This window comes from Aulostomus chinensis, chromosome 12 (genome assembly GCF_037954235.1).
Source record: "Aulostomus chinensis isolate RoL2024-O1b breed Wild chromosome 12, RoL_Achi_v1.0, whole genome shotgun sequence".
NCBI classification, from domain to species: domain Eukaryota; kingdom Metazoa; phylum Chordata; class Actinopteri; order Syngnathiformes; family Aulostomidae; genus Aulostomus; species Aulostomus chinensis.
This window is the reverse complement of record NC_141331.1, coordinates 19,216,123-19,242,164: the sequence shown is the minus strand read 5'-3', so window position 1 is coordinate 19,242,164 and position 26,042 is coordinate 19,216,123. Positions and strand designations below refer to the sequence as shown.

Sequence of the window (26,042 nt, the reverse complement as noted above, 5' to 3'; positions counted from 1 at the left end):
TGAAATATATCATGTCATGTTGTTTAGATTTTTAAATTAATCTGCAATATCATGCTAAATTTTGCACTGTTAGCTTCATATATGTACTGTATTTGGTTATTGTATTAAATGAAGTACAATTAGCACTGTCATCTCACAGAAAGGGCAGCACAGTGGTGCAGTGGTCAGCACTGTGGACTCACAGCTAGAAGGTTCTGGGTTTGGTTCGAGCCCCGGCTCCAGCACAGGATCTTTCTGTGTGGAGTCTCCATGTTCTCCCTGTTCCTGTGTGGGTTCTCTCTGGTACTCCGGCTTCCTCCCACAGTCCAAAGACATCAAGGGGGGACAAGGCTGATTGATACTCTAAATTGACTGTAGGTGTGGCTGTGAGTGTGAATGGTTGTTTGTCTATATGTGTTGGCCCTGTGATGGACTGGGGACCCGTCCAGGGTGAACCCCGCCTCTCGCCCAAAAGCTGCTGGGATAGGCACCACCCCCCACGACCCTTAACAGGATAAGTGGAAGAAAATGGATGGATGGAAGTACAATGCAGAATGATTAAAATCAAATAATTAACATAAATACACTACAATATTATGAATAGATGTTTTACTTCAAGAAAAATAAAAATTTCCATTACATTTAGTTGACTAAATATTTGTCAGTATTACAGTCATCCAGCAGATGGCAATGTTTACAGTAACATATCCTGCATTATGTATGTGGCCTGCCCATTGGAGGCAAGTGCCACTCATTCCACTAGATGTTGCCAGGAATTATTAATAACTACTGGCTACTATTTTGTTTGTTTGTTTGTGCGACGACATGTGGACAGGGAGCCACAGAGTCCCACCTCCACGATGGTGCATGTGTGTACCTATTACTATTATATGCTAGATTACCTTTGTCTAGGGTGTATTTCATTTTCTCTCTGATCAATCTTGATGGTTTGACTTTGTGTTTCAATATTTTGCTATTACCAGGCTACATTACTAGTTATAACCATGCTTTGCAGAAATGGCCAGTTCCAGAATTGACTGAAAAAATTCAAAAGCTGGTCATTCCAGCTCAATTCACTATTGTTGTTGTTTCACTATTTCCTGTATTACCGATAAATGTCACCTAAAACTTGCTCTGCTCTCTGCTCCTGGATTCAAACACCCTCCACACGTCACATATTTCTGGATTTTTGTCAGGTCTCCCCTAAATCTCGCGAGACGTTGGGAGACGCTGATCATCAGTGCTCAAATTCACTGTGGCTTGGCAGTCGGTGCGAGTGACATCATCGACAAAGAGAGGAGGAATGTGACCATTTGTGACTGTTGTGAGGGCATTAGGATATATATTAAAATATATATTATAAATATTGAACCTATACAGTAAGATCTTAAGTAAGTAGTTAGATTTAATGAATTAAATTAAAATAAATAATTTTACATCATATAATAAGACATTTTTGGCCCTGGGTTATATTATATGGGTTATATTATATTATATTATATATATATATATATATATATATATAGAGAGAGAGAGAGAGAGAGAGAGAGAGAGAGAGAGAGCTAAGGGAAGGTCTGGAACAATAAACTGCAAACACACACTATATATATATATATATATATATATATATATATATATATATATATATATATATAAACACACACAAACACATACATACATATTGGATTGCCTTTGTGACGTTATTTGTGATTGGTACAAGAAACATTGGACACAATGTCTGTTCTTTCTTTTTTCTTCCTTTTTTTTTGGAACCATCCCCAATTTCTTGCCACACATTTTACAGCGGCGGTATAGTGTCAAGAAACAAGACAACGCTCCTAAAAATCATGAGAAAGTTTTGTTTTTGTCCCCCCTTGGCCTCCGTCTGTTACCATGGTGATGATTATGATTCTAGAGAAGGGAGATAAGCCTATCTGCAGCTATACATTTAGCTAGTACCCGTGTTAACCACGAACCCGTGAGACAGGGACAACCATGGCATCGGTTTTAGATGCTCTCTGGGAGGACAGAGATGTCAGATTCGATATAACAGCACAGTAAGTTAACCACATGAAATAGTGTAGTAATTCGTGCATAGTTAGCTTAGCTTAGCTACGCTTGCTAAATCTACCCCACGCTAATTAGCTAATCACTGGTGAATTACAGTAAAGAAACATATACACCTACGAGAATAACAGTATTGTAAGTGCGGTGTTTTTCACATGATTTGACGGTATGATAAAGTGTATGTGTTTGTTCGTGCAAAGAAGATTAACAGCGTTCACTATCTCACAACAATCGCTAAAATGACCAATAATTACATACAGTACCAATCTCTTTTGCTCTCAGGCAGATGAAAACTCGCCCAGGAGAGGTCCTGATAGATTGCTTGGACTCTATAGAGGACACGAAGGGAAACAACGGAGATCGAGGTCGCTGTCTGGAGGTCAAACTATTTGTGTGTGTAACTTTTCACATTGTCAAAAAACTTAATAATTCCATTATTCTGTAGGACGACTCTTGGTGACAAACCTGAGAATCATTTGGCATTCCTTGGCCCTGCCAAGAGTCAATTTGTGTGAGTACAAAATAACTAAGTCTGTTTGCAATTATATAACCACAAAAAATGCATTAATTATTTGAAACAGCACTCCCCCTATGATGCAAATATGGCTCTATCAATGATAAAGTTCTAGGTTAGTTAAAGGGAAATACATATTTGAAAATTATCGGTGATTTGTGTGCATTTTGACAATTGAGAAAGTAGTTTCATGATATGATTTATTTTGTGTATTGGCATTACATATTGCAATATTGCAAGCATAATTTCATAATTACGATAGTCAAGATAAACCACCTTAAAAATGGTCTACCGAAATTTAAAACTGTAGTTATTTTTCAGCTGTGGGTTACAACTCCATCATCAACATCACAACAAGGACAGCAAACTCAGTAAGTAAATGTTTGTATTATTCCATGACTCTTGCTTATTGTATTCTTATATTATCATTTCAACTCAACAGTATTTATCTACAATAAATCTATTTCTCACACACAATATCTGTTTACTCTCGGGTCTTCTCTCCATGTTTGTGTCAAATGTAATGAGTTGTATGTATAAAAAAAAAATCAATTTATGTCAATATGACAGTATTGTTTTGTCATGTTAAAATTTAAGGCAAAAAACAATCATGTACACAATAAAGACAAATATGTGTTCATTGGTTGATTTAATGCTCCTCTCCAGAAACTGAGAGGCCAAACTGAAGCCCTCTACATCTTGACAAAATCCAACAACACAAGATTTGAGTTTATTTTCACAAATGTGGTTCCTGGAAGTCCCCGGCTCTTCACATCTGTCATTGCTGTACACAGGTAAAACCCCCAAAGCAAGGGAATGCCTAGCACTATAATATGTTCAATTAAAACAGGGCTGAATATTTGAACATGTATTTTCTTACAGGGCTTATGAAACCTCAAAAATGTACAGAGACCTGAAATTACGAGCTGCCCTTATTCAAAATAAGCAGCTGCGACTGTTACCCCGCGAGCAAGTGTATGATAAGATCAACGGAGTCTGGAATTTATCCAGTGATCAGGTACTGTGTCTGTTCAATTTTTGTCATTATTTATTTCTGTTATTATTTTCCTCTTTTGCTACATGGGAATAGATGGAGTGTACTCTTTAAATTTGATTATTGGTAATTTGATAATTGTATGATTATTTAGGGAAACCTCGGAACCTTCTTTATCACCAATGTCCGGATTGTCTGGCATGCAAATATGAATGAGAGCTTCAACGTCAGCATTCCTTACCTCCAGATTGTATGTATGACACGCGAAAGAACATTACCTACCTATCCACTTATCGCTCCACGCCTGACTGTCATCTTGCTGACTGAAATGATTTGTCTTTATTATGTGGGCTTGTAATTTTAATTCCATCCTTGAGTTCATAATAATATAAAACCACTATAGGGTGCTCACGTACTACTTTTTATGAGACACCGTCCCTATAAGAATCTCAAAATTCATTGCACACACACACCATTCAAAGCAGAAATGCCACCTTTAGATTGGAGCACTGCACATCCTCACTCTTTTTAGCAGTATCATCAATACACACTTTGATAGGTGACATTCAGGACTTGTCATGCTCGTAGTTCTCTTTTACATTCATGTATTATGTCTACTCCAGTTAAGAATGATACATATGTGGTTACGTCTGTCTCTTTTTTCCCCCAAAGTGGTCAATCAGAATACGAGACTCCAAGTTTGGCTTGGCTTTGGTGATCGAAAGTTCCCGTCAGGTAACCTCTCAGCACTTGGAGTCCCTTTTAACCGACCCTGATGATGACAGTTTTACCACGTTTTCTATGGTGTTGATGGGTGGTCTTTGGTTTCAGAGTGGAGGCTATGTGCTAGGCTTTAAGATTGACCCGGTGGATAAACTTCAAGATGCACTGAAAGAAATTAACTCATTGCACAAGGTTTACTCTGCCAACCCCATCTTTGGAGTGGACTTTGAAATGGAAGAAAAGGTAAGTGTGTATGTGTGTGTGTGTGTGTGTGTATGTGTATATATATATATATATATATATATATATATATATATATACATACACACACACACACACACATATATGTATGCGTGTGTGTATATAAAACCGCTGTTTGGATGTGATGTCAAACATCAACATCAACATGTCAAACATCAACACCGAGAATGAAACTGTAGATTTTTGTATAATCATGTACTTTGACAGTCCAAACTACTGCCTTGTTACCGTGCAGGTCAGCATTTCCTTATGTACATTATTAACATTATTTTGTACTGTTTAGGAACAGAGAAGAGGAATGGATTTCCTGTATCTGATATACGCCAACATATCTGAGCTCATGTGGAGGAAATAAAGTTTAGGGTTAATAAATCAGGGGCTTTTGTGTTTGTAGGGAGACCATAGTCATTTCCAATTCCAATTTTGAATATCCTGTACTTCAGATGTCTATGAATAAATCACTGAAAAAATGTAAATAACAGGGATTTTGTCTCTGTTACCATAAATATGTTCACTACTCCACTGCTCAGTTGTCATAGTGCTGTTTTTTTCCGAATAATAATTGCAGCCACAGCCGCTGGAAGAGCTGACGGTGGATCAGGCCCCAGATGACGTGGAAATAGAGCCCGATGAGCAGACCGATGCCTTCACTGTGAGTGACCGTGCCCACACTCGTCACTCCTCAGGGAGTCACCGGTCTCAATTTCAGACTCTCAGAATAGCTGCTAGCTAATGGCCCTCAACTTGAAGAACAAACATGAAATAATGTTGCCTAGTGCTGACGATTATATTGCCCAATGCCTGTCCGTCAACAATTACACCCAGAATGTTGTGGCTTTTTTTATTGAATATATTGAATCTATTATGTGTTTCTTACTCACAGGCCTACTTTGCTGATGGCAACAAGGTAAATTCTCAACAAATTGAATCCCCCGTGATAATTGTTAAATATGTTTAATAGTATGCTGTCCTCTCTGATCTCCCAAAATATTTATTTTGTTTACTGTTTTAAAAAGCAACAAGACCGTGAACCGATGTTTTCTGAGGAGCTGGGGCTTGCCATTGAGAAGCTGAAGGAGGGCTTCACTCTTCAAGGACTGTGGGAAGTCATGGGCTGAAATAAGACAAAACGTCGTCCATGTTGATATTGTTACGACACTGTCATAGTAATACGATAATAGATTGTTTCCTCCATCGCACGTGGAGTGGTCCGCTGCATCTTTTCACCTTCCGGCAAGGAGTTTCGCCAGAAGGATGTAGAGCATTCGAGGATTACGCTGTTCCTCTCAGCTCCCCACCCATCCGGGCAGGCACCGAGACCCACCAGAGGGGTTGCTAGTGCAGTGATCAGGAAACATACCAGACTCAGCAAAGCGAGAGGCAGAGCAGGGTATTGAACTAACAACCCTTGTGTTTGTAGACAACGCAATAGACTGTGACATGTTGACTTGTATTTTATCGTGAATGGCACGTGAAATCTATTGCAGTTTGTAATGTATAAATTGGATGAATATATTTAAATAGATCTCAAAAAGTACTTGTGTATTGTCATTGCTTTTACTGTATATTAAAGAGAATTTTTGTTTTTTCCTGTAAGAGGAAGACATTGTCCTCTTCAAACATTGTTAAAATACCTCAGGTCAGTTGTATTTTCAGCCTAGACAAAGTGTCCCCTCCTGTTACTGCAGCTGTTCAATGACCCTGTCTACCGAATGAGTAATTACTCACTCACAGATACTGAATCACACTGATGAGAAGTGGTCGAATCTGTCAGTGATTTGTGACTCACTGTACATTTAAATGTCCCTTTAAAAAAAATGTGATGACTGTGATCGCCAACAATAGATGTGAGCACAAAGTGGAACACAACTTCCAACAGGTGTGCTGCTGCTGCTTTGTCAATTTTTGTAATAAAACTTCAGTCACAGGCTTGAGTTCACGTAAAGATCACAGGTTATTTCTGTGATGTTGTCCAACAATGCTGTTGCTGATCACCACGGTGACAAGGTTCAGTTGTTTTTACTCTATGACAGCTGTGTCACTACTCTTATTTGGCCAACCTGAATTCTTCATGGATGGGGTGGTTGGCTATATTTAGAGGGGCTCAGTTATATTGATGTGGCCTCAGACCTGACTGCCTATAGTTCTCGGTCTTCACCGGCTCAGACAGTCAGTTCTGCTCTGCTGCACTTCCATCCATTTCCTGTTGTACAAGAATGGACACCCAAAGCTTGAGGGAGGATCTTCGTCTGTTTCAGAGCACTTTGCTCCAGGATGGACTGAAAGAGCTTCTGAATGAGAATAAGTTGATTGACTGTATCCTTAAAGTTGGAGACAGAAGCATCCCCTGCCACCGTCTCATCCTGGCAGCATGTAGTCCTTATTTTCGGGAGCTCTACTTCTCAGAGGACGGCAAGGAAACAGACAAAAAGGAGGTTGTTCTGGAGAACCTGGAGCCCGGTGTTATGGAGGCGATCGTGAATTACATGTACTCAGCAGAGATTGATATCAACGACAGCAATGTGCAGGACATTATGACTGTTGCTAACCGCTTCCAGATCCCCTCGGTGTTCACGGTTTGTGTGAATTTTCTTCAGAAAAAGCTTTCAAAGAAAAACTGCCTGGCCATCTACAGACTGGGACTGATGCTGAACTGTCCCAGACTGGCAATAGCAGCTCGTGATTACATCGCAGATCGTTTTGAGACCGTGATCAAGGACGAGGATTTCTTAGAGTTGGCTTCACATGAACTCTTTGCTATTATCGGAGCAGATGCATTGAATGTAGAAAAGGAAGAAGTCGTGTTTGAGATCCTCATGAAGTGGATCCGGAAAGACAAGGAGAAACGTGTGAAAACCTTAGTAGAAGCCTTTGACTTAGTTCGTTTCCGTTTACTCCCAGAAAAGTACTTCAAGGAAAAGGTGGAAAAGGATGATCTTATTAAGGCTGATCCCGAGATTCTCAAAAAACTCAAAGCCATCAGAGACGCCTTTGCAGGGAAGCTGCCCGAGAAGAAAAAGGGACAAGAGAATGAGGAGGGAGAGGAAGGGAAGTTACCCGGCTATTTGAATGATACCCGCAGATATGGCATGTATGCCAAAGACATGGTGGTGATGATCAATGACACGGCAGCCGTGGCCTACGATGGTCAGGAAAATGAATGTTTCCTTGCTGCAATGACTGAGCAGATCCCCCGAAACCACGTGAGTCTGGTGTCAAAGAAGAATGAACTATATGTACTGGGAGGACTGTTTGTCGATGATGACGACAGAGAAAACCCACTGCAGTGTTACTTCTACCAGGTAAAGGAAAAAGACACACACACACACACACACACATACAAAACCCCTTCACCTATTTTGAGAGAATCTTAACTCAATGTCTTTCAGCTGGACAGTCTTGCTGCTGAGTGGATCGCGCTGCCTCCCATGCCCTCTCCCAGGTGTTTGTTTGCTATGGGGGAGTTTGACAATCTAATCTTTGCTGTAGCAGGAAAAGATTTGGAGTCCAATGAGTCTCATGACACTGTTCTGTGCTACGACACTGAGTGAGTTTAGCACATCAGACGTGGCTGGATCTTTATTGAAAGCTTACATTCAGTTTTAAACACTCATCTGCCCTTTCAGAAAAATGAGGTGGACTGAAACTAAAAAGTTGCCCTTGAAAATCCACGGTCACAGCGTGGTCTCTGAGAACGGGCTGGTGTATTGCATTGGAGGCAAAACGGAGGACAAGTAAGTCAGCCATTCAGAGTTAAGCCAGAACATGCTTTCCCTGTTACATTAACCCCTGCTGGACTTTTTTTTTTTGTGCACTTCAAGTAAAACCACCAATAAGATGTATGCCTACAACCACAAGAGGGCTGAGTGGAAGGAAGTGGCTTCCATGAAGACCCCAAGATCGATGTTTGGGGCCGTCATCCACAAGGGGAAGATTATTGTTGCTGGGGGAATTAATGAGGACGGCCTCACCGGTACCTGCGAGGCCTACGACTTTTCAACCAACAAGTATGTGCAATTGTTTTTACAATTTGTACAGGCCACTCCACCACCTCCAGACCACTCCAAGTTATGCAATAGCGAGTTGGACTGGATATGGTTTTGTGTTTTGCAGGTGAGGTCTATATTTTTGTTGTTTAAATTGTAACAAAACCTACATTTATGCAATAGAAGGATTATTTAATCACAGTGAGGTGAAAGTAACTATTATCTTACATGAAACCTTAAAAGTATGAAAATATATGCAAGGTGCATCGATAAAGTTACAATTTTAGGCAATCTCAACAAGCTAGTACACTCTAAATCAATAGGGGGCAGGACAGACCAGAAAATTGGGGTGTCCACTATGACTGTAATAAATTCTAATTTCTTTAGCATAAGCTGATTAGAAACTATCCATTTGTCATTTGATTGAAAGTCCATCACTGACAGTCACAAACTTTGGTTAGTTACTGAAAGAATGAGATCGTCAGAGCTGAAATGAGTTTCTTCCATGAGACTGCTGGTCTGAACGCCCCCCTTACAATGCTACATAAAGGGCCTGTGTCCATCGAAGCCGTTTTGTTGAAGCCATTCCGAGGTACCTTTTTGTTTGTATTGAGACTGCCACATTTTTATGCTCAACCAACATCATCAGCATGAAGAGGCACTGAGCATCTATTCCTTAAAATGTAACGTGTGTCAGACACAGTGCAGTCCTGTATTGTAATGCTGAACTGACGTTTCGTGTGGCATGGCAGAGTTGTAAGACAAGACGGACAGCCGTTAGCTTGTTGAAAATCACAAACTGTACCTTTAATTATCAAACAACCTCTTGTGGGGTCCTGACCCTAATGGTGGAAACCAAAACATTACATCAGTGTTTGCAGCGATTGCTTTGGTTTTGGTGTTAGTGATCAGACAACTAGAATAAATCAGGATCACAATCATGCTGGTAATCCTTTGCAGGTGGTCACCATTCACTGAGTTTCCCCAGGAGAGGAGTTCAGTCAACCTGGTCAGTTGTGGTGGGTTGTTGTACGCTGTAGCAGGCTTCGCCATGGTGGAGAACGAGGACAAAGAGTGTGCACCTGTCGAAGTCATTGATATTTGGCTGTAAGTGCTGATTTTATTTGACCTTCCTGCGTTATATATATTTAAATCTATCATGAATATGTTACATATAAATGAACAAAAGTTCATACAGGCTTATCGCTGACAGATAAATTTGTCGGTATTACACAAAATATGGATTTTAAAAAATGGCATCTAAGGTGACTGAAAAAATAGGTACACACACATATATATGTATGGTGGTATATGACATCACTTTCAACTATGTTACATAAAAACATGTTTTCACTTGTGTCAGGTATGAAGAGGACAAGAAACAGTGGACAGGGATGATCCGAGAGATGCGCTATGCTGCTGGAGCCTCCTGTGCATCCATGCGTCTGAACACAACTAAAATGCCCAAATTGTAACAGCAGTCAAGGACCTTCAGCTCACGGCTGTAGACCAGAATAACATGTACATGTTGATTGATCTGCTGATGGATCATGTATTGTCAAATAGATCTAAAATATATTTTACTTGTCATTGACTTATAACCGACACCATATTTCCTCTTTAAGTGTGTGTCATTGTAACCGACTTGAATAGTTTTTTTTTTTAAATGTTCCTTTTTCATTCAGTTGCCATTTTTAATTTGTATTCTTCACTTTAGCATTAAAATATTATTCCCCATAGACTTACTGGGTCTCACTGTGTTTGTTCTGAAGCAGTCAGTTACTCATGACGTGCAATGTCATAACCCTAAAGCCCTGTGCATGACCTCGTATTATATTCTCCTCGTATTTTGTCCCTGAAAATCAGATTCAGGGAAAAAAGTCACATGAGGTTGATTTCTTCTGTGGCACAATTATTGTCTCATTTAAAACAGACTACGATACGTGTACATCAAAAAAATATGTTACTTACATCAAGATGAGTTCAATCACATTAAACAACAATGATTATGAGATGAAATGCATGAAACAGAAACAATGAACAAAAAAAAAGCAACTTAACTTTTTATTGAAAAGAACAGTAGGAGGTAGATTTGTCAACTTGTGGCTTCATGATTAACAGTAATGGACACTTGACCGACTGACTGTTCGCAACATGACATTCTTTAAAATCAGGCTCAGCTTTGTGTGGAAACTAATATTGCTTCCATTTTCATTTAATAAGGCCTTCAGGGAGAAAGCTCTCTGAGTATATTCTTTCTTAGATATTCCCTCTGGGCCTCTGGTGTAGAAAGTTCCTTTGAGTTCCATTCAAAGTGAGGGATCTATTTAAAAAGATGAAAAAAGGCGCCCATGATCTTAGTTACTTTTGACATGTAACACAATTTGTACTCCAAAACAAAACCAAAATCTCGTCAAAAGGTTTCTCTCACCTGAACAACACGAAACCCCAGAATTTCAAGGTGTCGTTTCTTCATCGCCGCTCGGCCTGTCATGTGCTTTGAGTCTCTGCAGAAGTGTTTTCGACTAACGAAGTCCACAGCAACACTGGTGTGACAAGAGAAAACCAGGGTTTCAACATATTTCTATACATTTATGTTGTAGAGCCTCTTTGTTGAAAGTGCGTTCCTACCACTGCGCTCCAGGAGGAAGCTCATTCCTTATGTCTTCAATCAAGCTCATCCCCCCCTGGAACATTGGTCCATCTGAGACTTTTAATGTGTTTGGTTTGTTGTAGGGCAACGGCTGGCGGTTCTTGTCCAGTATGCATACAAAGCCTGAGGTGAAACCCCACCCCACCCAAAAAAAAAACAAAAAAAACAACAAAAAACAGAAACTGTTACAGCCAAATCGATCCTCCTACAGGGAGGTGGTGTTCAGTGGCAGCGCAACAGGATTATGAAAGAACTACTGTATGAAGCCAAATTTACCAAGGTTGATGGAGGACTCTAGCATCGGCCGAGGAGGAAATCGTGAGGTTTAAGGTCACATCTGTGTAGCAATGCAAGAGCTTTTTTTTTTTTTTTTTTTTTTACATTTGCTTGCCAAAGTAAAATCTTTCTTTAGTGCAGAAGATTCTTTTTTTTTTAGTGTTGACTTGCACAAACTGAAACTCGGACGGCTCTAGGTAGTAGTAGTTCAGCTGACTTTTGCTGTCTACATGCTGTTCTAGATTTTAGGCTTTGGCCCGACTTCAAATGGCTCAGTTTGAGTTGTGACAAAATTGAAACCACAAGCTGTTTGAAATCTTTTTCCCTCTATTCTAACTGTGTGAGGGCTGTTTTTTCCTGCTTTGTTACCTGGTGAGATCCCATTCTTTTATTTTATGTCTGTATGACAGTGAATGTTAGCTTTTTTATGTCCTTAAAGCAAAATGACATATTTCCCCCCACTTTACACAAGCTGAGCTTTTTGAGTCATCCTCGTATTACAGGGGGTCTCTTTATTTACTCAGATGATAAAAATGCAAGAACTTGATAAAGATGAAGTACGATGACAACCTATTTTAAGAAATGACGAAAGGTTACCACTATAAGCCAACACCACTTACCGATGGTATAATAATATGGAGTTACGACTGCTGCTCGGATATAGTTTTCGCCGCCCAGGACTTCTCCCAGCAATTCCTGGAATTGCTGTCGCAAATTACTGACGGAATCATACCCTGAAAAACATAAAAAACAAAAACAATTGGAATTAAACTCCATGTCGTTCAGAATTTGAGCAGAATTTAATTTAAAACCCAAAATGAAACCACTTTGTCTTTACCCCTTTTTTGCAACTTCTGGCAGAAGTGCTTGTGAAACCATGGGACCTGGATTTGAGGACACTCCAAACACACGATGCGGTTGAGCTGCATTAGGAGCAGCCGGGCCCGCAAAGCGAGCTTATGCGGTAGTACTGCAGAGTTGCAACAGCTATATTAGTTTTCTGGAACAACCGTGTAAACACTTATTCTGAAAAATGTGCAGACATACTTTCCATATAGGAATCGAACTTTCTGAGAAAATCTATGCTGAAGACTTCTTTGATAAGTTCCTCAGGAAAAATTCCAGCCATCCCCAGGGTGTGCACCAGCGACACCAGCTTGTCTGGTTCCAAGGAGCCTGCAAATACACAGAGAGGTCTAAGCGTAAATTCTGAAAGACAAAGTTAAAAACCAGGACTATTCACTTACGGAAATGCGGAGTGATGTGCCAAATGCAAACATCATAGAACTCATCTGCTCTTTCCGGTACATAATTCATGGAACTGAATGGAGCCAGGATGAAAGTTGTCAGTGTGTAGTGAATCTTCAAAATAGAAAAGAAAAAGTATGGTTAATACAGAAATTAGTGCTTGCTTCAAATGTTGTGACATCTTTGTCAGGGGCCGTTTACAGGGAGCTACTAGCAGAAATGGAAGATACAATTTCTCACTATGATTTTATGAGTGGTTGCATTCCAGGGCACTAAGTAGAGATTAAAAGGGGTTGTTTCACTGTCAAGAACAGGGGCAGGGGCAAAGTCCATCTTATTAGCATGTGATGGCTAGTATTAGCGATGATATTTTCTATTCATAAGTTGGATAAAATTAAAGTGCCTTTTTAAAAAAAACTATGAGTTTCCAGGTATCTTCTCTTTTCTCCAGCATCTATTTTTCTGACATTTTAACAGAAATATCTGTAATTTCAACTCCATCCATCGTCATCTTCCGCTTAGTCCTTACTAGCAAGGGTCGCGGGGGTGGAGCCTATCCCAGCATCTACGGGCGAGAGGCGGGGTTCACCCTGGACAGGTTCACCAGTCCATCACAGGGCCAACACACACAGACGAACAACCATTCACACTCACAGTCACACCTACGGTCAATTTAGAGTATCAATCAGCCTCGTCCCCCTTTGATGTCTTTGGACTGTGGGAGGAAGCTGGAGTACCAGAGAGAACCCATGCAGGAACAGGAGAACATGCAGACTCCACACAGAAAGATCCTGTGCCTGAGCCGGGACTCAAACCTGGAACCTCCTTGCTGTGAGGTGACAGTGCTGACCACTGCACCACCGTGCAGCCCGTAATTGCAACTCTTTATCTTCAAATCAGGCTTGTTGGTAGTTTAAATGCATTGAAACAGTTGAAATGTACTTCCACTGCCTACCTTTTATAGTTATAGTTTGAGTACATTTCAGAGAAAATTGAATCTTTGTTTGCAAGTTTTTTTCCACACAAATATCTGCATTTTACTTTTGCAAATAATGGATGAATTTTTGCCAGGCGTGTTCTTCGATTTCATGAGCTATGATGCAGTAACTTGCACCTGAAGGCTACAGTAAACTCTCGCCTAAAAGTTCTGAAATTGAGCGGGTTGCGTTTTGCCCTTTCATTCACTGCTAGATTTCACTAAATCCTACACACTGCTCCTTTAAGCACCTTGTCCATGTCTTTAATAGCCACACTGGCGATACGTTCCATCAGAGGAGGGCAGAGGTACTTTATCTTGGAGAGGAATAAGGCCAAATTTGGCACATTTGTCCAGTTTATCTGGTCCATCATCCTCTTCAGGGTGACCATAATCTCTTCACGCAGCATTTTGTTCAACCACTCCCCCGAAATTCTCTTCAACTCTGCCAGAACCAACTCGAGTCGGTCAGCTTTTTGAAGCCTCTCATGGCTGCAGCGATTCACGGTTTGGAGCAGGCTGACATACTTGGTGTCTGGGTTGTAGTACTGAGAGGGATCCATGGAAATCCACTTGGTGATGGCCCCAGAAATGGTCCTGAGATCCCTGAGATTGCACTGGGTCACTACTGCATCTACATGCTGGATCACGTCATACTCTGGTTTCGGGTAAGGCATCTTGGCTAGAGTACTGATCAGCATGGCCACTTCATAGGGGCAGATATTGTCCTGTAAAAGTCTGCAACATGAAGATTTTATCAGTCCTTATTTGACAACATGGTTGAAAAATTACTGATTTACTCACACAAACTCTTACTTGACCACAGTGTTTCTTAGCTCAGCGAAGAGTTCGGGGTTGTGATCATGCAACTGCAAAAGAGCTTTAGTGATTCTGAACACCGATTTGGTTTTGTAGAAATGAAGGTTCTTTTGGATTACTGATGCAATTCTGGAAAACAGGAGTAGAGATGGATATAAGTCTAACTTACTACTATAATCATGTACCACATGTATTGTACGTTCAGTTAGACACATCATGTGCAGGTCGTTTAAACGAGAGAGAGAGAGAGAGAGAGAGAGAGAGAGAGAGAGAGAAAGAGGGAGAGAGAGAGAGAGAGAAAGAGACGTTCTTGTTCCGCACACCAAACCCCCATTCGCTGCTCACTTATTCAGTTACGTGAATGTGATCACGCAGGAGAGATCACATTTAAACACCTGGTGTAGTTCCCAAAAAAACCATCAACCATCAATGGTTGAAGTGAGTCCACCTGCAGTCCTTGAGGTGAATCGACGGCTTAAGGTGTTGAGGCGCTTCCTCTCTTCTACATCTACTGGAGATGATGCTTAATTCTTTACATAATTTTGGCCAGAACCATCTGGCAAATGAATCAATATAATATACAAGTGATTAAAAGAAGCTTTATTACGGTTATTTAGTCAAGGAAATACCACCAACACTGCACATTTTTCAGCAGTGGATGAACAAGGAAGCACCGTCCAGCAGTGACGTGTGGGGCATTATGAAAGCCAATCCGTCCCACCATAACCGCATTAATTCCCGGCTCAGACCCCACCTGAAAATCATCAAACTGAGGCTTCATTTATACAGATTCTGATAATAACTTACTCACAACGCTGTTTTTTTTTCTCCTTTTTTTACCTGCTTGGCTGAACATGTTTTGTTTTCTAGTCAGTCAACATGAAAGCAGCCACCTGCATCAATAGTGTCCAGAGAAACACAAGTTCTCCTAAAAGACTGACGTTCTGGACGACAGCTACACAATGTCTCCTGTTGTGACCTGAGATTGAACCCGGAGAGGACGAACCAGGGAGGACAGAGGTGGTGGAGGGTGACAGAATGATAGAGCATCCAGAAACTTTCTGAATGTATTCATACAGTACATTCAGAACAGCCCTGAACGAATCTGAGGCAATCGTTTCACAGATCCAGAAGCAACAGATTTGAACTTACTTGTTTTTCAACATCAGGTTTTTGCTCTGAATCTTCACAAGTGTCTCAATTATGACCACCGCCTGGAAAGCATTGATCTCATCAGCCATCACCAAGGCTGTGTTCTCCAACCTGAGAAGAACGACAGCACACCTGTGAGACTCAGCCAGCGCTTTCAAGTGTTTCGATTTCACAATTCCACTTCTACTAATACAAACCCCTCTCTGATTTCTGGGCTTGTCAAAGGAGCTAGAGAGATGAACAAGTTAGTGAAGGAGACAGGGTCGGTGCTGGAATCTATCAATTCTGTCAGCCTTTGTTTGGCAGCCAGATTGAGGTCAAAGTTCATCAAATTCAGGCGGTGCCATATTTCCATGTTGAGCCTGAGTATCCTTGCATCCATTTGTGGAATGTTCCTCTGCAGGATTTGGCTGCACTTCTGCCACAGAGGCCAGTGGTTGTGCCTTGTATTGTACAAAAACTGCATAATCCTTTGAGCATCCTTGTATTTGCAGGGAACCTCACTGTCCAAGAGATGGTCCGCCTTGCTAATGAGAGCATCTCGAAGCCGTGGAGACACCAGAAATGACACGCAAACCATTAATGAAGATAGAATCCTGGGGGGCAGAAAAAAACACCACAAAAAACAACCGGGCTGAGTTAAATATCCGTGACCTAGTTACACTCTCAAGATACATATGTCTCAGGACCGACCTGGCACTGTTAATAGATGACAATTTTTGATCGACTATATTGGTGATGTGGCCCATCAGAGGACTGCATTGAAGGTTTTGATCCCTCAGACAGATGGCAAACTTGGAAAGGGAGTCCAATGAAAGCCTGTGAAAATAAACATTTGTAAAAAATCATTAGTTTTGAAACATTCAGTCAATCTGTCAACAGGAAATCAAACACCAGTTTTAATCAGTTTCTATTTTATGCTCATGTCATTTCAATCTATATGGACTCTTGAAGTATAACAATGTGAAGATACCACCTTTGGTCTCTGGGAAATCCTAATATGCATTCTGAAAGGGATAGTCCACCCAAAACTGAATGCTCAGTCATTAACTACTCATTCAAACTCCAATGGAAGGTCCATCCATCCATCCATCCATCCACTTCAAACTGGATCATCTACTGGATCTCAAACCATGCCACTGCTTATCCTGTTAAGGGTTCAGGTGGGTTCAGGCGAGAGGCGGGGTTCACCCTGGACAGGTCACCAGTCCATCACAGGACCAACTCACAATCACAGTCACACCTACGGTCAATTTAGAGTATCCATCAGCCTCGTCCCCTCTTGATGTCTTTGGACTGTGGGAGGAAGCTGGAGTACCAGAGAGAACCCACGCAGGAACAGAGAGAACATGCAGACTCCACACAGAAAGATCCCGTGCTCGAGCCGGGGCTCGAACCTGGAACCTTCTTGCTGAGAGGCCACAGTGCTGACCACTGCACCACCGTGCCACCCCAATGGAAGGTCAATTGCAACACAATTTCCTGTTTAACTCTAGCAGTGACTTCACCTGACCTTCCATTGGAATGTGAGTAGATAATGACTGAATGTTCAATTTTGGGTGAACTTTACTTCTAAAGATTTCATAAATAGTCCAGATCAAACAAACATTACCTGTCAAGTCTTAGCCAACCCTCTAAAACCAACTGTTGGATGAGGGAGTCATGCGGATGCACTTTCAGCCTAGAAGATAACACAGAGTGATGTCGTTGCTAGTTTCTACATCAAATACAACATCTTCAAACTGATGGTCGTTCAATATACCTGAGGAAATAGTACAGTGTCTCCATCAACATTTCATCATTCATTTGCTGTATTTGGTTCTCCGCTAGAATCCGGAGGGTCAGGAACTGTGGTTGATGAGTGATGGGTTTAAAATTCCTGTGTTCATCGAGTTTTTCATTCCGAAACTGCAAAAGTTTCTTTACAGCCAAGCTGACATGGTTCACATTGAGCCTGGCCTCGTTCTTGTCCACCACATCAAACACATGTTCCTCAACAGAGCAAAGTTGCAGCTGCCCCAGGACCTGGTCTTGATACACTGTAATCCTATGTAGGGATCTCCAAGGGCAGGAGCTCACACCCCGGAGCCAAAGCATCACCTCAGATCTCAAATTAGGGTTCAATGAATCAAAATGGTGTCCAACTCGATCTCAAACTGATGTGTAAATATCACACCACCAAGCTACAGTCTGGAAGGGAGAATGTTTAAAATGAAGAATAAACACATATAGAATAAACTCACATAGTCACAGTTCCACACGCTACAGTTAATACACAAAGACAACAACCCCAAGCAAACTGTTCCCTATTCTTAAGTTTAAGTTTGTTTAGTAACAGGGTAACGTCATGCACATGGACGTACAAATAACACCCTAAAATAACAGACAACTCCAAACTCATTACATTCCATACATTTTAGCAATATATTTGGCGATAACTGGCCGGGTTACACGGATTTAAACGAGATATATCAAGAGATATAAAAGAGAGTTATTAAAAATGCTGGAAAGGAAAGTCAAACTCACCTAGCCTGTGCTAGAACGCTTCACTCACACAGCCAGTGATGTAACTACTATTTGAGCCCCGGGTTTTGTCTTTCAGGCAGTGGCGGCAGAAAAACGTCTGATTGTGTATAATTAGTTCTTATCCTATGGGGCACAGAGTAGAAATGTATTGAGTGAATATAGTTATATTTTCCAATTATATCTACAGGCAATTGTACGCTTCCATCTGTTTAGGATTTCCCTATGACATAATCGCAGATCAAACTACGGGAGCCGACGATGTGTCGAAAAGCACTCAGGATGTCGTAAAGAACTGGCACACGATTCTCAACATGCATTGACGTCCCCACCGCGCCATCTTCAGAAATCAGCGAGCTGCAGGACTCTGAATGAAACTTCATACATGTCGTTTGAGGGAACTACTCGCTGTATGGAGTGATATACTTGCTTTTCCAGGTGATGCGGGTTAATGACGTTATATTCGTCTTTCAAATTTGCTTAAACTGGTAACTTGTCGAAACATTAGAGCTAACTATGTCCACGAATCCATGTTGGCTAAAGCAGGCTAACGCTAACAATAGGCCTAACAGACAAAACGCTGTACAGTTAGTTATGGGTGACCTTTGTAAAAATTAACACCGCACGAGAGAATGGTGAGAGTACTTGTGCGGGAATAGGCGTGAAATTTAAATTCTCTATTTCCGTACGCACGCTGACTATAGAACGAACGAAGGCTCAAAATGCGCCGACTAGTTAATGTTAGCTTACCAGTAATAAACAAACGAGCGCAAGTTGACTTCAGTTGACTCTTCATAAAACCACAGTTGCATTGCTATGTCAACCAAATATACCGTAGTAGCATCATTAACGTTTATTCTGTATCAGTGCTCAGCGGTGATGTGCGCAAGAAGACCTTGAAAAACTTGGAGAATTGCATGTTTCACTTGTGGAGGTGCATGACTCATACGGTCGCATCAATAAATTAACCTAGCAAATGCACTAAGTAGGTAATGAGCAGTGAGGGCTAACTAGCATGTGGGTAATTGTGTTATCTCCATTTGTCCTCAGGTATTTGATTAATACAAGTGACCATGGGGATCAAGGTTCAACGCTCTCGATGCTTCCTTGACATTGGAATAGGCAATGTGCTTGGTAAGTTAAGATAGAAGGGTAAACACTGTCTGCTTGTTGACATCGGGCATGTCTTATGAAATCAAGGCTCTCATATAGAAGCGGGCAGTAAATCGTATTTTGTTAACAGCAGCTCTGAATTTACTGCTCCTGAAAACTCATCTGAGGGACGATTCAGCGAAATGGCTGAGGATTGTTATGCTGTTAAAATGAGTTGTGATGCTAAAGCATGCCTCTAATGGTCAGTAGCCCCCCTTTGATACAGATATAGAGGTTATAATGAAATAAGCCCCTTGACCAAAACTGAATTGGAATTTTGAAAATTGAATAGTGTATTGTGAAATTAACAAATTAAAAGAGATTGAAAGACACATTAATTCACCTCCTGCATTTCACCAAAATATTCACTCTGTTTTGATATTCACCTCCATCCTGTATATATATGTGTGTGTGGGGGGGGTGCCTTATTTCCCTTGAATGTAGAAATGCTGTACCTGCCACACACAGTTCGTCCGTCCATGATAGACTGTCTTTCACATGTACCACAGAGAGCTGCCACTAAAAGAGCAGAAATCCAGTCCCGTCTCTCTCATTGTTCTACCATACCACAGACGCTGTCACAGTTAGAGGGCTTACATAGGATATGAACTACACCGTGGAAGCGCGACTTGATTGTCACGCCAACTAGCTTTGCACTTACTCTGTTTTTGGCAGGATGTTTGTGGCAACCTCTGTAGTCTTGTTCAGCTACTTGTTTGCAAACATCATTTTGTTACATGCACGGAAATGAACATGATATTTTGTTGATTTATGCCTCACAATGAAACCAAGATTTTAAAAAAGTCATTGACTCTGAGAGGAGAGAACTGGGTGCATAGAGAAGTGGATGTAGTGACAGAATTACGCCGAATATGGATGCTAATTTGTTAGCACATCTACCCCGAAGTGTGGTGTCTCATCACAATGAAAAGAACTTGATCATTCATCACATCTCTCTCTTCTCACAGTTGGCAGAGTTGTAGTTGAATTGTTTTCCGACATCTGTCCCAAAACTTGTGAAAACTTCAGATGCCTTTGCACAGGTAAGGAATGAATGTTCTCCTGAGGAAAATGTCCTGAAACGTCTTTGCTCAACCAAATGTTGATAGGTACAGTCTTTTCCTCCAGGGGAGAAGGGCATTGGTAAAGGAACTCAGAAACCTCTCCATTACAAAGGATGTCTGTTCCATCGAATTGTGAAAGACTTTATGATTCAAGGCGGAGACTTCAGTGAAGGTGAGTTTAGTCGATCCATATTTATTAGATGCAACTGACATTCAAATGATGCAAGCTTCAGTAAAGGCAGCCAAACTGTGTTTTTCCATCACTAGAATTGTATAACATCTCTCCTGTAGCTGCTGCTTTGCTAATGTTTTGTTATATCATTTTTATTTAGGTAATGGAAGAGGAGGCGAATCGATCTATGGAGGCTTCTTTGAAGGTAAAGAGGACCCCTGTACGAGCTGTCAGTTGTTTTCCAAACTGATAGTGGCTTCAAGATGGCAGTACAATCTTCTCCTTTCCTCCTAGATGAAAGCTTCGCTATTAAACACAATAAGGAGTACCTGCTCTCTATGGCCAACAGGGGCAAAGACACAAACGGATCACAGTTTTTCATGTAAACATCCATCAGTTACTATAAATAGTTGATCCAATGTATAAATAGTTCCTTAAACCTGAACTGTTTCTTCTTGTCTTTCTCGGAACACCTTTTGCCACACTTAAGAACGACAAAACCCTCACCACATCTAGATGGGTAAGTGCTGTCTGATAGCATCTGAAATCCTGTTTGTGAACATAACACAACATACTGTAACGCTTAACATGATACCATGGCTACTGTTTTGTTTTTCAGTGTCCATGTGGTTTTTGGTCATGTGATTTCTGGTCAAGAGGTTGTTCAAACCATGGAGAACCAGAAAACGGATCATAACAGTAGACCGTATGCGGAGGTGAAAGTCATGAACTGTGGCGAGCTCGTCCCTAAATCTAAAGGTTTGTTTTAAGTAAATTAATTATTTTCAAAATAATTTAAATTCTGTCGCCTGGGTAGTTGAGTAGTTTTGGATTTTAAAAAGCGAAGCTCAGAACATATTCTTCAATGTGTGCAGCAAAGAAAAATGACAAAAAGAAGGAGCGGGCCTCCTCCAGTTCCAGCAGAAGCTCCAGCCCATCTGAGAGCTCCTCAGAGTCTTCTTCTGAATCTGAAAAAGAATCGAAAAAGCAGAAAAAGAAGGAGAAAAAACAGAAGAAGAAACAGAAGAAGAAAGAAAAGAAAAGGTATTTATTTTTCTGTACATTTTATTCAGCGGACACAGCAGTTGGCGTGTGTTTTATTCTGAGTTTCAATGTTTTCACAGATCAGAGGCTGAAAGTGCTGAAGAGAAGGAACAAGAAGAGTTGGTCACATCTACTGTACGTCCTGAAGAGATACCACCCATCCCCGAGAATCGATTTCTCATGAGGAGAAGCCCACAGGCGGTCCAGAGGCCAAAGGAGGAGCTGGAGAAGGATCAGCGAAGTAAAGAAGAAAGGCCAAGAGAGAGGTTGGTCTCCTTCCTTAAACAGATATCCCAACATTCTTAACTCTTCTTTGTTGCACTCACTTGTCAATTTTTTCTTGCTTTCAAACTTGCCGTTGTTCCTCCATTAGTGGCTTAGCATACAATTCCCAGTCAACGTATCACAGACGACTGGTAATGACACGATCAGGCAGGAAGATCAAAGGGAGGGGTCCAAGGGTAAGTGCTCTGCTGGAAAAAGAGAGTAAATACGATGAGGTTGCATGGCCAGTGATATGTTCACTGTTTGTTATTCCTTCCATTTAGAGATACAGAACTCCGTCCCGCTCTCGATCAAGATCCAGGGATCGTTTTCGACGCAGTGAAACTCCTCCACACTGGCGTCAGGAGATGCAGCGTCAGCGGATGAGGGCAGTCACAGGAGAGCGCTGGATCAAGGGTGACAGGTAAGATACTCACGTGAGCGTGGGCCATTGTTTCTTGTCAGCATGCTTCGTTGATAGTTTTGTGGGCTGGGGAGAGACTTTATTCTACCCCTGGCTTAGATGTACCTGTCGCTCCTCCAGGGAGGGAAAATGGGTGGTCGGACAGTGATGCTAGAGGAGATCAACTCAGTGTTGAGGCGACGTGATCCGTCATGTTTATTTAGTTTTGTTGAGTCATTTGGCAAGTTATTGAAATCAGGGGGTGACAATTTGAATAGATGTGTGTGGGGTCTTTGACTTTAATTTCTTTATTTTTGCATTTCCTTGAAAAATGGTAAATGCGTGGAATGGCAAATGATAACACGATGAAAAGTCTGACCTCCTGAATCCTCAACTCACGTTACTTATCAGCTGTCTCCACCACTGCTGTCTTCCCTGATCTTGCCAAATTTTTCTGTCTTAATAATTGGAGGCACGGCAACATGTTCAATACTAGCCGACACTAAAGAACAACTACAGCTTGTTCAAGCAAAGGTTGTTCCTCAAGGCGTCTCCATTTGTCTCTGGTAACTGGCTAAAACAGTGGGGTCGACCTGGTGTATCTCCAGGTTTGCGTCTTCCATGCTGCCAGTTGCAGCCATTTTAACACGTGGCTTTTAATTCTATAAGGTTAAATGGCAGTCTGCTAGCAAACCAGTTTAAGGGTGCATCACTGCCACCAACTGGCAGCCTTGTGGCACAAGAACAGAACTCTAATCCTGGGTGAGCAGCTGCAGGTGTTAAGCTTGAAAGGGGCTCAAAGTTTTGTGAGGACTTGCGATGTACATTTTTTGTTTTTATTTCATTTTAAGAATTAGACAAATATATTCACGCTTAAAGGCTTGTACTAGAATATTGATTTATTTTATATATTCAAATTAGGCCTCGGCGATGTATTGATTTTAGCGATTAATTCGAGCTTTTTGTGGTGGACAATTTTTAAAAACAAAAAACTTGAGTTTTTACTCTTTTTGCTCTTACTCTTGAGAGCGAGAAGTTTGTTTCTACGAAAGGTAGTAGTATCATCAGTAGTTTGGAATTGGTTTGGGTTTGCAGCGACAGACGTTGAACAAGTGACTTCACGCTGCAACGTTTGTCTGAAGCCCATTGCAACAAAAGGCAGCAGCACAACAAACTTATTTCAGCATCGAAAACAGAGGCATCCAGTCGAGTGGGAGAAATGCCACTCCTTGCGAGGGGAACAAGGCCGCTATAACTGACAAACTCCCTCTAAAAAAGCAGCTGACTGTGGTGGAGTCATTTACCCGCATGCATGTTCATGCCATGTAGCCCTGTAAGTTGTGGCATTATTTAAAGCAAGAAAAATGTCATCGCTGTGTATTTTTCTCCAGATTCAGTAATGAGAGAATTCCTTGTTAATGTAAGAAAACGGTGCAGCTTTTAATGTGAATGTAACTTCACAAATCAGATTTAATTTTTTAGTCCGTATCGGCCAGTCCTAATTCAAATATAGAATGTTCTGTGACTGCCCTGCTGTGTTCCAGCTGACGTGGTCTCGGACCAGTTGAGACATTGCAACAATGCATCATCCTCAGAATCAGAAAACCAGGGGTACATTACACTGATCCATGGAGGTGAAGTAGAAGACACTTGCTCATAGGGTTCGGTCACGGATACTGTCTCTGGTTTGAAGTCATTCAGGCTTATGATGCATTTTAGAAGCAAGTAACTGAAAACGTTGAAGCTTTTGTTATATGACTGTTACTGCCGGTAGCATCGTGAATATGCTTGGTAACCGCTGATGTTCCCGTGGTGAGATGTATCTTTCTGTTTTTTTCGAACAGAGGTGACATGAACGAGGGCAAAGAAGAGGTACCTAAAGCTCCGCGAAGAGAGCGACGGACCTCTAGCACAAAGCACGAACACACCGATGAGGGTAAAAAAGATAAGAAAAGCCGATCGCATAGATCCAAAAGCAAGGAAGAAGACACTGAAGAGAAGGACGGGAAGCATAGCAAACAAAAGGAGAAGAAAAGGGCCAAATCAAAGAGCCGCAGTAAGAGCCGCGAAAAGGGTAGAAGATCAAAAAGTCGTGACAAGGGCCACAAGCACAAAAGTGATGAAAAGAGAGATCGTTCGAGAAGCAAAGAGCGAAATAAGAAAGAAAAGGAGTCAGAATCGAATAACCATAAAGATAAAAATAAGAGTCATGAATCTGATAAAAAGCAGAAAGAGGATACTAAAGGAAGGAATGGTGAGGGGACAAAGTCTCAAAGCAAGGAAAGAACTTCTTCCAAGTATAGGAACAGATCAAGCAGCAGAAGCAGGGACAAGAGTGGACGAGCTACATCAAAAGATAGAGAGCGAGCCAGGGAACGCAGCAGGAGTCAGCAAAGACAGCATGACAGTGAAAAGGAGGATAAAAGACGAAGAACCTCCAGGAGTAGGGAGCGTGGGAAAAGTAGTCCAGACAGAAGTAAGACCAGAGACTCTCACCGGAGCAGACGCTCAAGGAGCAGGAGCAGGAGCAGAAGAAGGGACCACAGCAAAGATCGGTCCTCCCAAAGGAAAGACAGAGAACCGGTCAACCAGAGGAGGAGGCGTAGCAGCAGCAGCAGCTCCAGCTCCAGCTCTGAGAGTGATGATGATAAGAGGAAGCGGCACAAGAGCCCAGATACCAAGCGGAGACGGGCAAAGTCCAGGTCCAAAGACAGAAGAAGCCCGGCTAGACCAAGACCAGATACCACAAAGGGCAAAGACAGAAACAACAGCAAGAAGAATAAATCCAGCTCTAGTTCAAGCTCTGACGGCGAATAACCCTGTGATATCAAAAATGGGTTTGTTTGTTTTTTTGTTTTTTGCTGTTTAAATTTCCCTTTTTTATATCTTGTACAATTTTAGTATGCAGCTCCAACCTTCCATCTAGCACGGGGCATATTCGCATTCCTCGCTTGCTGCAAAATAAGGAGCTCCACAGTTCACCCCAAACCACAAAGATCATATCGTCTGGCCTTCCTATGAGACCATGGTGAATTTTAGTACAGGTGCAACAGTGGAAAAGACCACAGAGGCAGAGCAGTAAGAGGACTGTCTGCTTCTGATAAAACCATGCAACAACAACCGGATGAATTGTGAATTTTCTGCTTGAGAACGGTATTGAGATGAGTCACCATGACGGAGAACTGAATCTGTATGGCCACTTTGGCCTTTGTCACAAGAAATAAAGTACAACGGTTCGGTGTGCTTTTAATTCTATATGACCAGCAAAGGTCTGAAGTGTTGTTTTGTTGTTGTTCTTTTTTTGGTAATTTTTTTTAATTCTGGATTTACAATATCCTTGTTTAAAATTCAGACTAATGTAAAACACAAGTCTGTTGTTTTTCATCTTATGTAACACTGTTAGATTTGGCCATGAGCGACATTTTTTCAGTTTGAGGAATTCCCCTGATGTTTTTTGATGTTAAACCCAAGTCCTTGCATGGTTATCCCCGTTGATTGAATATGAAAATCCATTTCTTTTAAATTGTCCTAACACCTCTAACCTGTTTTTGTAATCCTGTTTGTTGTCTTAGATGATGCCTCTGGTTTGGTTTCGAATGGGGAAAAATGTCATTGTAAGGCTGTCAAGTACAACATAAAAACAATTTGTATCAATTGTGTTCTGTGCAAGTTTGTTTTAGGAGCTGCATTGTAGAAAGAACTGGTTATTTGAATAATTGCTTAAATATTCTGTGAATCTTACAATTTTTTTAGGCAAACCGATCGGCATTAA

The 26,042-nt window shown here is 41.3% G+C and overlaps 4 protein-coding genes across 9 annotated transcripts; 3 read left to right on the top strand and 1 right to left on the bottom strand.

Annotated features, from left to right (window-relative positions):
- Positions 1–1,888: 1,888 nt before the first annotated feature.
- Positions 1,889–6,406, top strand: bbs5 (Bardet-Biedl syndrome 5). The gene is made up of 12 exons (XM_086221306.1): positions 1,889–2,036; positions 2,329–2,411; positions 2,492–2,557; positions 2,882–2,931; positions 3,227–3,354; positions 3,443–3,578; positions 3,709–3,804; positions 4,227–4,289; positions 4,386–4,520; positions 5,107–5,190; positions 5,422–5,445; positions 5,555–6,406. The coding sequence occupies exons 1-12, from the start codon at positions 1,975–1,977 to the stop codon at positions 5,654–5,656; spliced, it is 1,029 nt and encodes a 342-aa protein (XP_086077432.1). The 5' UTR covers positions 1,889–1,974; the 3' UTR covers positions 5,657–6,406.
- Positions 6,407–6,497: 91 nt separating this feature from the next.
- Positions 6,498–10,422, top strand: klhl41a (kelch-like family member 41a). 2 transcript variants are annotated; one of them, XR_015118755.1, is made up of 6 exons: positions 6,498–7,840; positions 7,928–8,085; positions 8,165–8,272; positions 8,360–8,651; positions 9,485–9,631; positions 9,888–10,422. XR_015118755.1 is itself a non-coding variant. In XM_086220706.1 (6 exons), exons 1-6 carry the CDS (start codon positions 6,755–6,757, stop codon positions 9,997–9,999), a joined length of 1,797 nt encoding a protein of 598 aa, XP_086076832.1. In that variant the 5' UTR covers positions 6,498–6,754; the 3' UTR covers positions 10,000–10,422. The 2 variants fall into 2 exon arrangements, 1 of the variants encoding a protein (XP_086076832.1); XM_086220706.1 differs by having other exon boundaries at positions 8,360–8,545.
- Positions 9,324–18,981, bottom strand: fastkd1 (FAST kinase domains 1). 4 transcript variants are annotated; one of them, XM_086220699.1, is made up of 16 exons: positions 18,922–18,981; positions 18,175–18,297; positions 17,411–17,838; positions 17,261–17,329; positions 16,342–16,467; positions 15,846–16,244; positions 15,649–15,759; positions 14,494–14,625; positions 13,929–14,415; positions 12,701–12,815; positions 12,501–12,629; positions 12,292–12,423; positions 12,074–12,187; positions 11,156–11,300; positions 10,956–11,070; positions 9,326–10,847 (listed from the first exon to the last, which is right to left on the bottom strand). In XM_086220699.1, the coding sequence occupies exons 3-16, from the start codon at positions 17,743–17,745 to the stop codon at positions 10,752–10,754; spliced, it is 2,505 nt and encodes an 834-aa protein (XP_086076825.1). In that variant the 5' UTR covers positions 17,746–17,838; positions 18,175–18,297; positions 18,922–18,981; the 3' UTR covers positions 9,326–10,751. The 4 variants fall into 4 exon arrangements, with proteins under 4 accessions (XP_086076829.1, XP_086076825.1, XP_086076827.1 ...); XM_086220701.1 differs by lacking the exon at positions 18,922–18,981 and adding an exon at positions 18,775–18,793; XM_086220700.1 differs by lacking the exon at positions 18,922–18,981 and adding an exon at positions 18,602–18,757.
- ppig (peptidylprolyl isomerase G (cyclophilin G)) lies at positions 18,450–25,916 on the top strand. 2 transcript variants are annotated; one of them, XM_086220704.1, is made up of 13 exons: positions 18,450–18,609; positions 19,222–19,305; positions 20,292–20,366; positions 20,452–20,559; positions 20,720–20,764; positions 20,854–20,941; positions 21,050–21,079; positions 21,179–21,318; positions 21,435–21,603; positions 21,684–21,869; positions 21,977–22,064; positions 22,152–22,291; positions 24,115–25,915. In XM_086220704.1, the coding sequence occupies exons 2-13, from the start codon at positions 19,245–19,247 to the stop codon at positions 25,085–25,087; spliced, it is 2,103 nt and encodes a 700-aa protein (XP_086076830.1). In that variant the 5' UTR covers positions 18,450–18,609; positions 19,222–19,244; the 3' UTR covers positions 25,088–25,915. The 2 variants fall into 2 exon arrangements, with proteins under 2 accessions (XP_086076830.1, XP_086076831.1); XM_086220705.1 differs by lacking the exon at positions 18,450–18,609 and adding an exon at positions 19,022–19,105 and having other exon boundaries at positions 24,115–25,916.
- The last annotated feature ends 126 nt before the right edge of the window (positions 25,917–26,042 follow it).

Bases quoted from the DNA above. Each gene is read 5' to 3' on its own strand.
- bbs5 (XM_086221306.1), top strand. From the start codon at position 1,975: ATGGCATCGGTTTTAGATGCTCTCTGGGAGGACAGAGATGTCAGATTC. The intron at 2,412-2,491 runs GTCGCTGTCTGG...ATTATTCTGTAG, and splicing joins GGGAAACAACGGAGATCGAG to GACGACTCTTGGTGACAAAC. The intron at 5,191-5,421 runs GTGAGTGACCGT...TCTTACTCACAG, and splicing joins AGCAGACCGATGCCTTCACT to GCCTACTTTGCTGATGGCAA.
- klhl41a (XM_086220706.1), top strand. From the start codon at position 6,755: ATGGACACCCAAAGCTTGAGGGAGGATCTTCGTCTGTTTCAGAGCACT. The intron at 7,841-7,927 runs GTAAAGGAAAAA...AATGTCTTTCAG, and splicing joins TGCAGTGTTACTTCTACCAG to CTGGACAGTCTTGCTGCTGA. The intron at 8,273-8,359 runs GTAAGTCAGCCA...GTGCACTTCAAG, and splicing joins GGAGGCAAAACGGAGGACAA to TAAAACCACCAATAAGATGT.
- fastkd1 (XM_086220699.1), bottom strand. From the start codon at position 17,745: ATGCTTTGGCTCCGGGGTGTGAGCTCCTGCCCTTGGAGATCCCTACAT. The intron at 17,330-17,410 runs GTATATTGAACG...GTTATCTTCTAG, and splicing joins ACACTGTACTATTTCCTCAG to GCTGAAAGTGCATCCGCATG. The intron at 15,760-15,845 runs GTTTGTATTAGT...CGTTCTTCTCAG, and splicing joins AGCCCAGAAATCAGAGAGGG to GTTGGAGAACACAGCCTTGG.
- ppig (XM_086220705.1), top strand. From the start codon at position 19,245: ATGGGGATCAAGGTTCAACGCTCTCGATGCTTCCTTGACATTGGAATA. The intron at 19,306-20,291 runs GTAAGTTAAGAT...CTCTTCTCACAG, and splicing joins TGGAATAGGCAATGTGCTTG to TTGGCAGAGTTGTAGTTGAA. The intron at 22,065-22,151 runs GTAAGTGCTCTG...CCTTCCATTTAG, and splicing joins TCAAAGGGAGGGGTCCAAGG to AGATACAGAACTCCGTCCCG.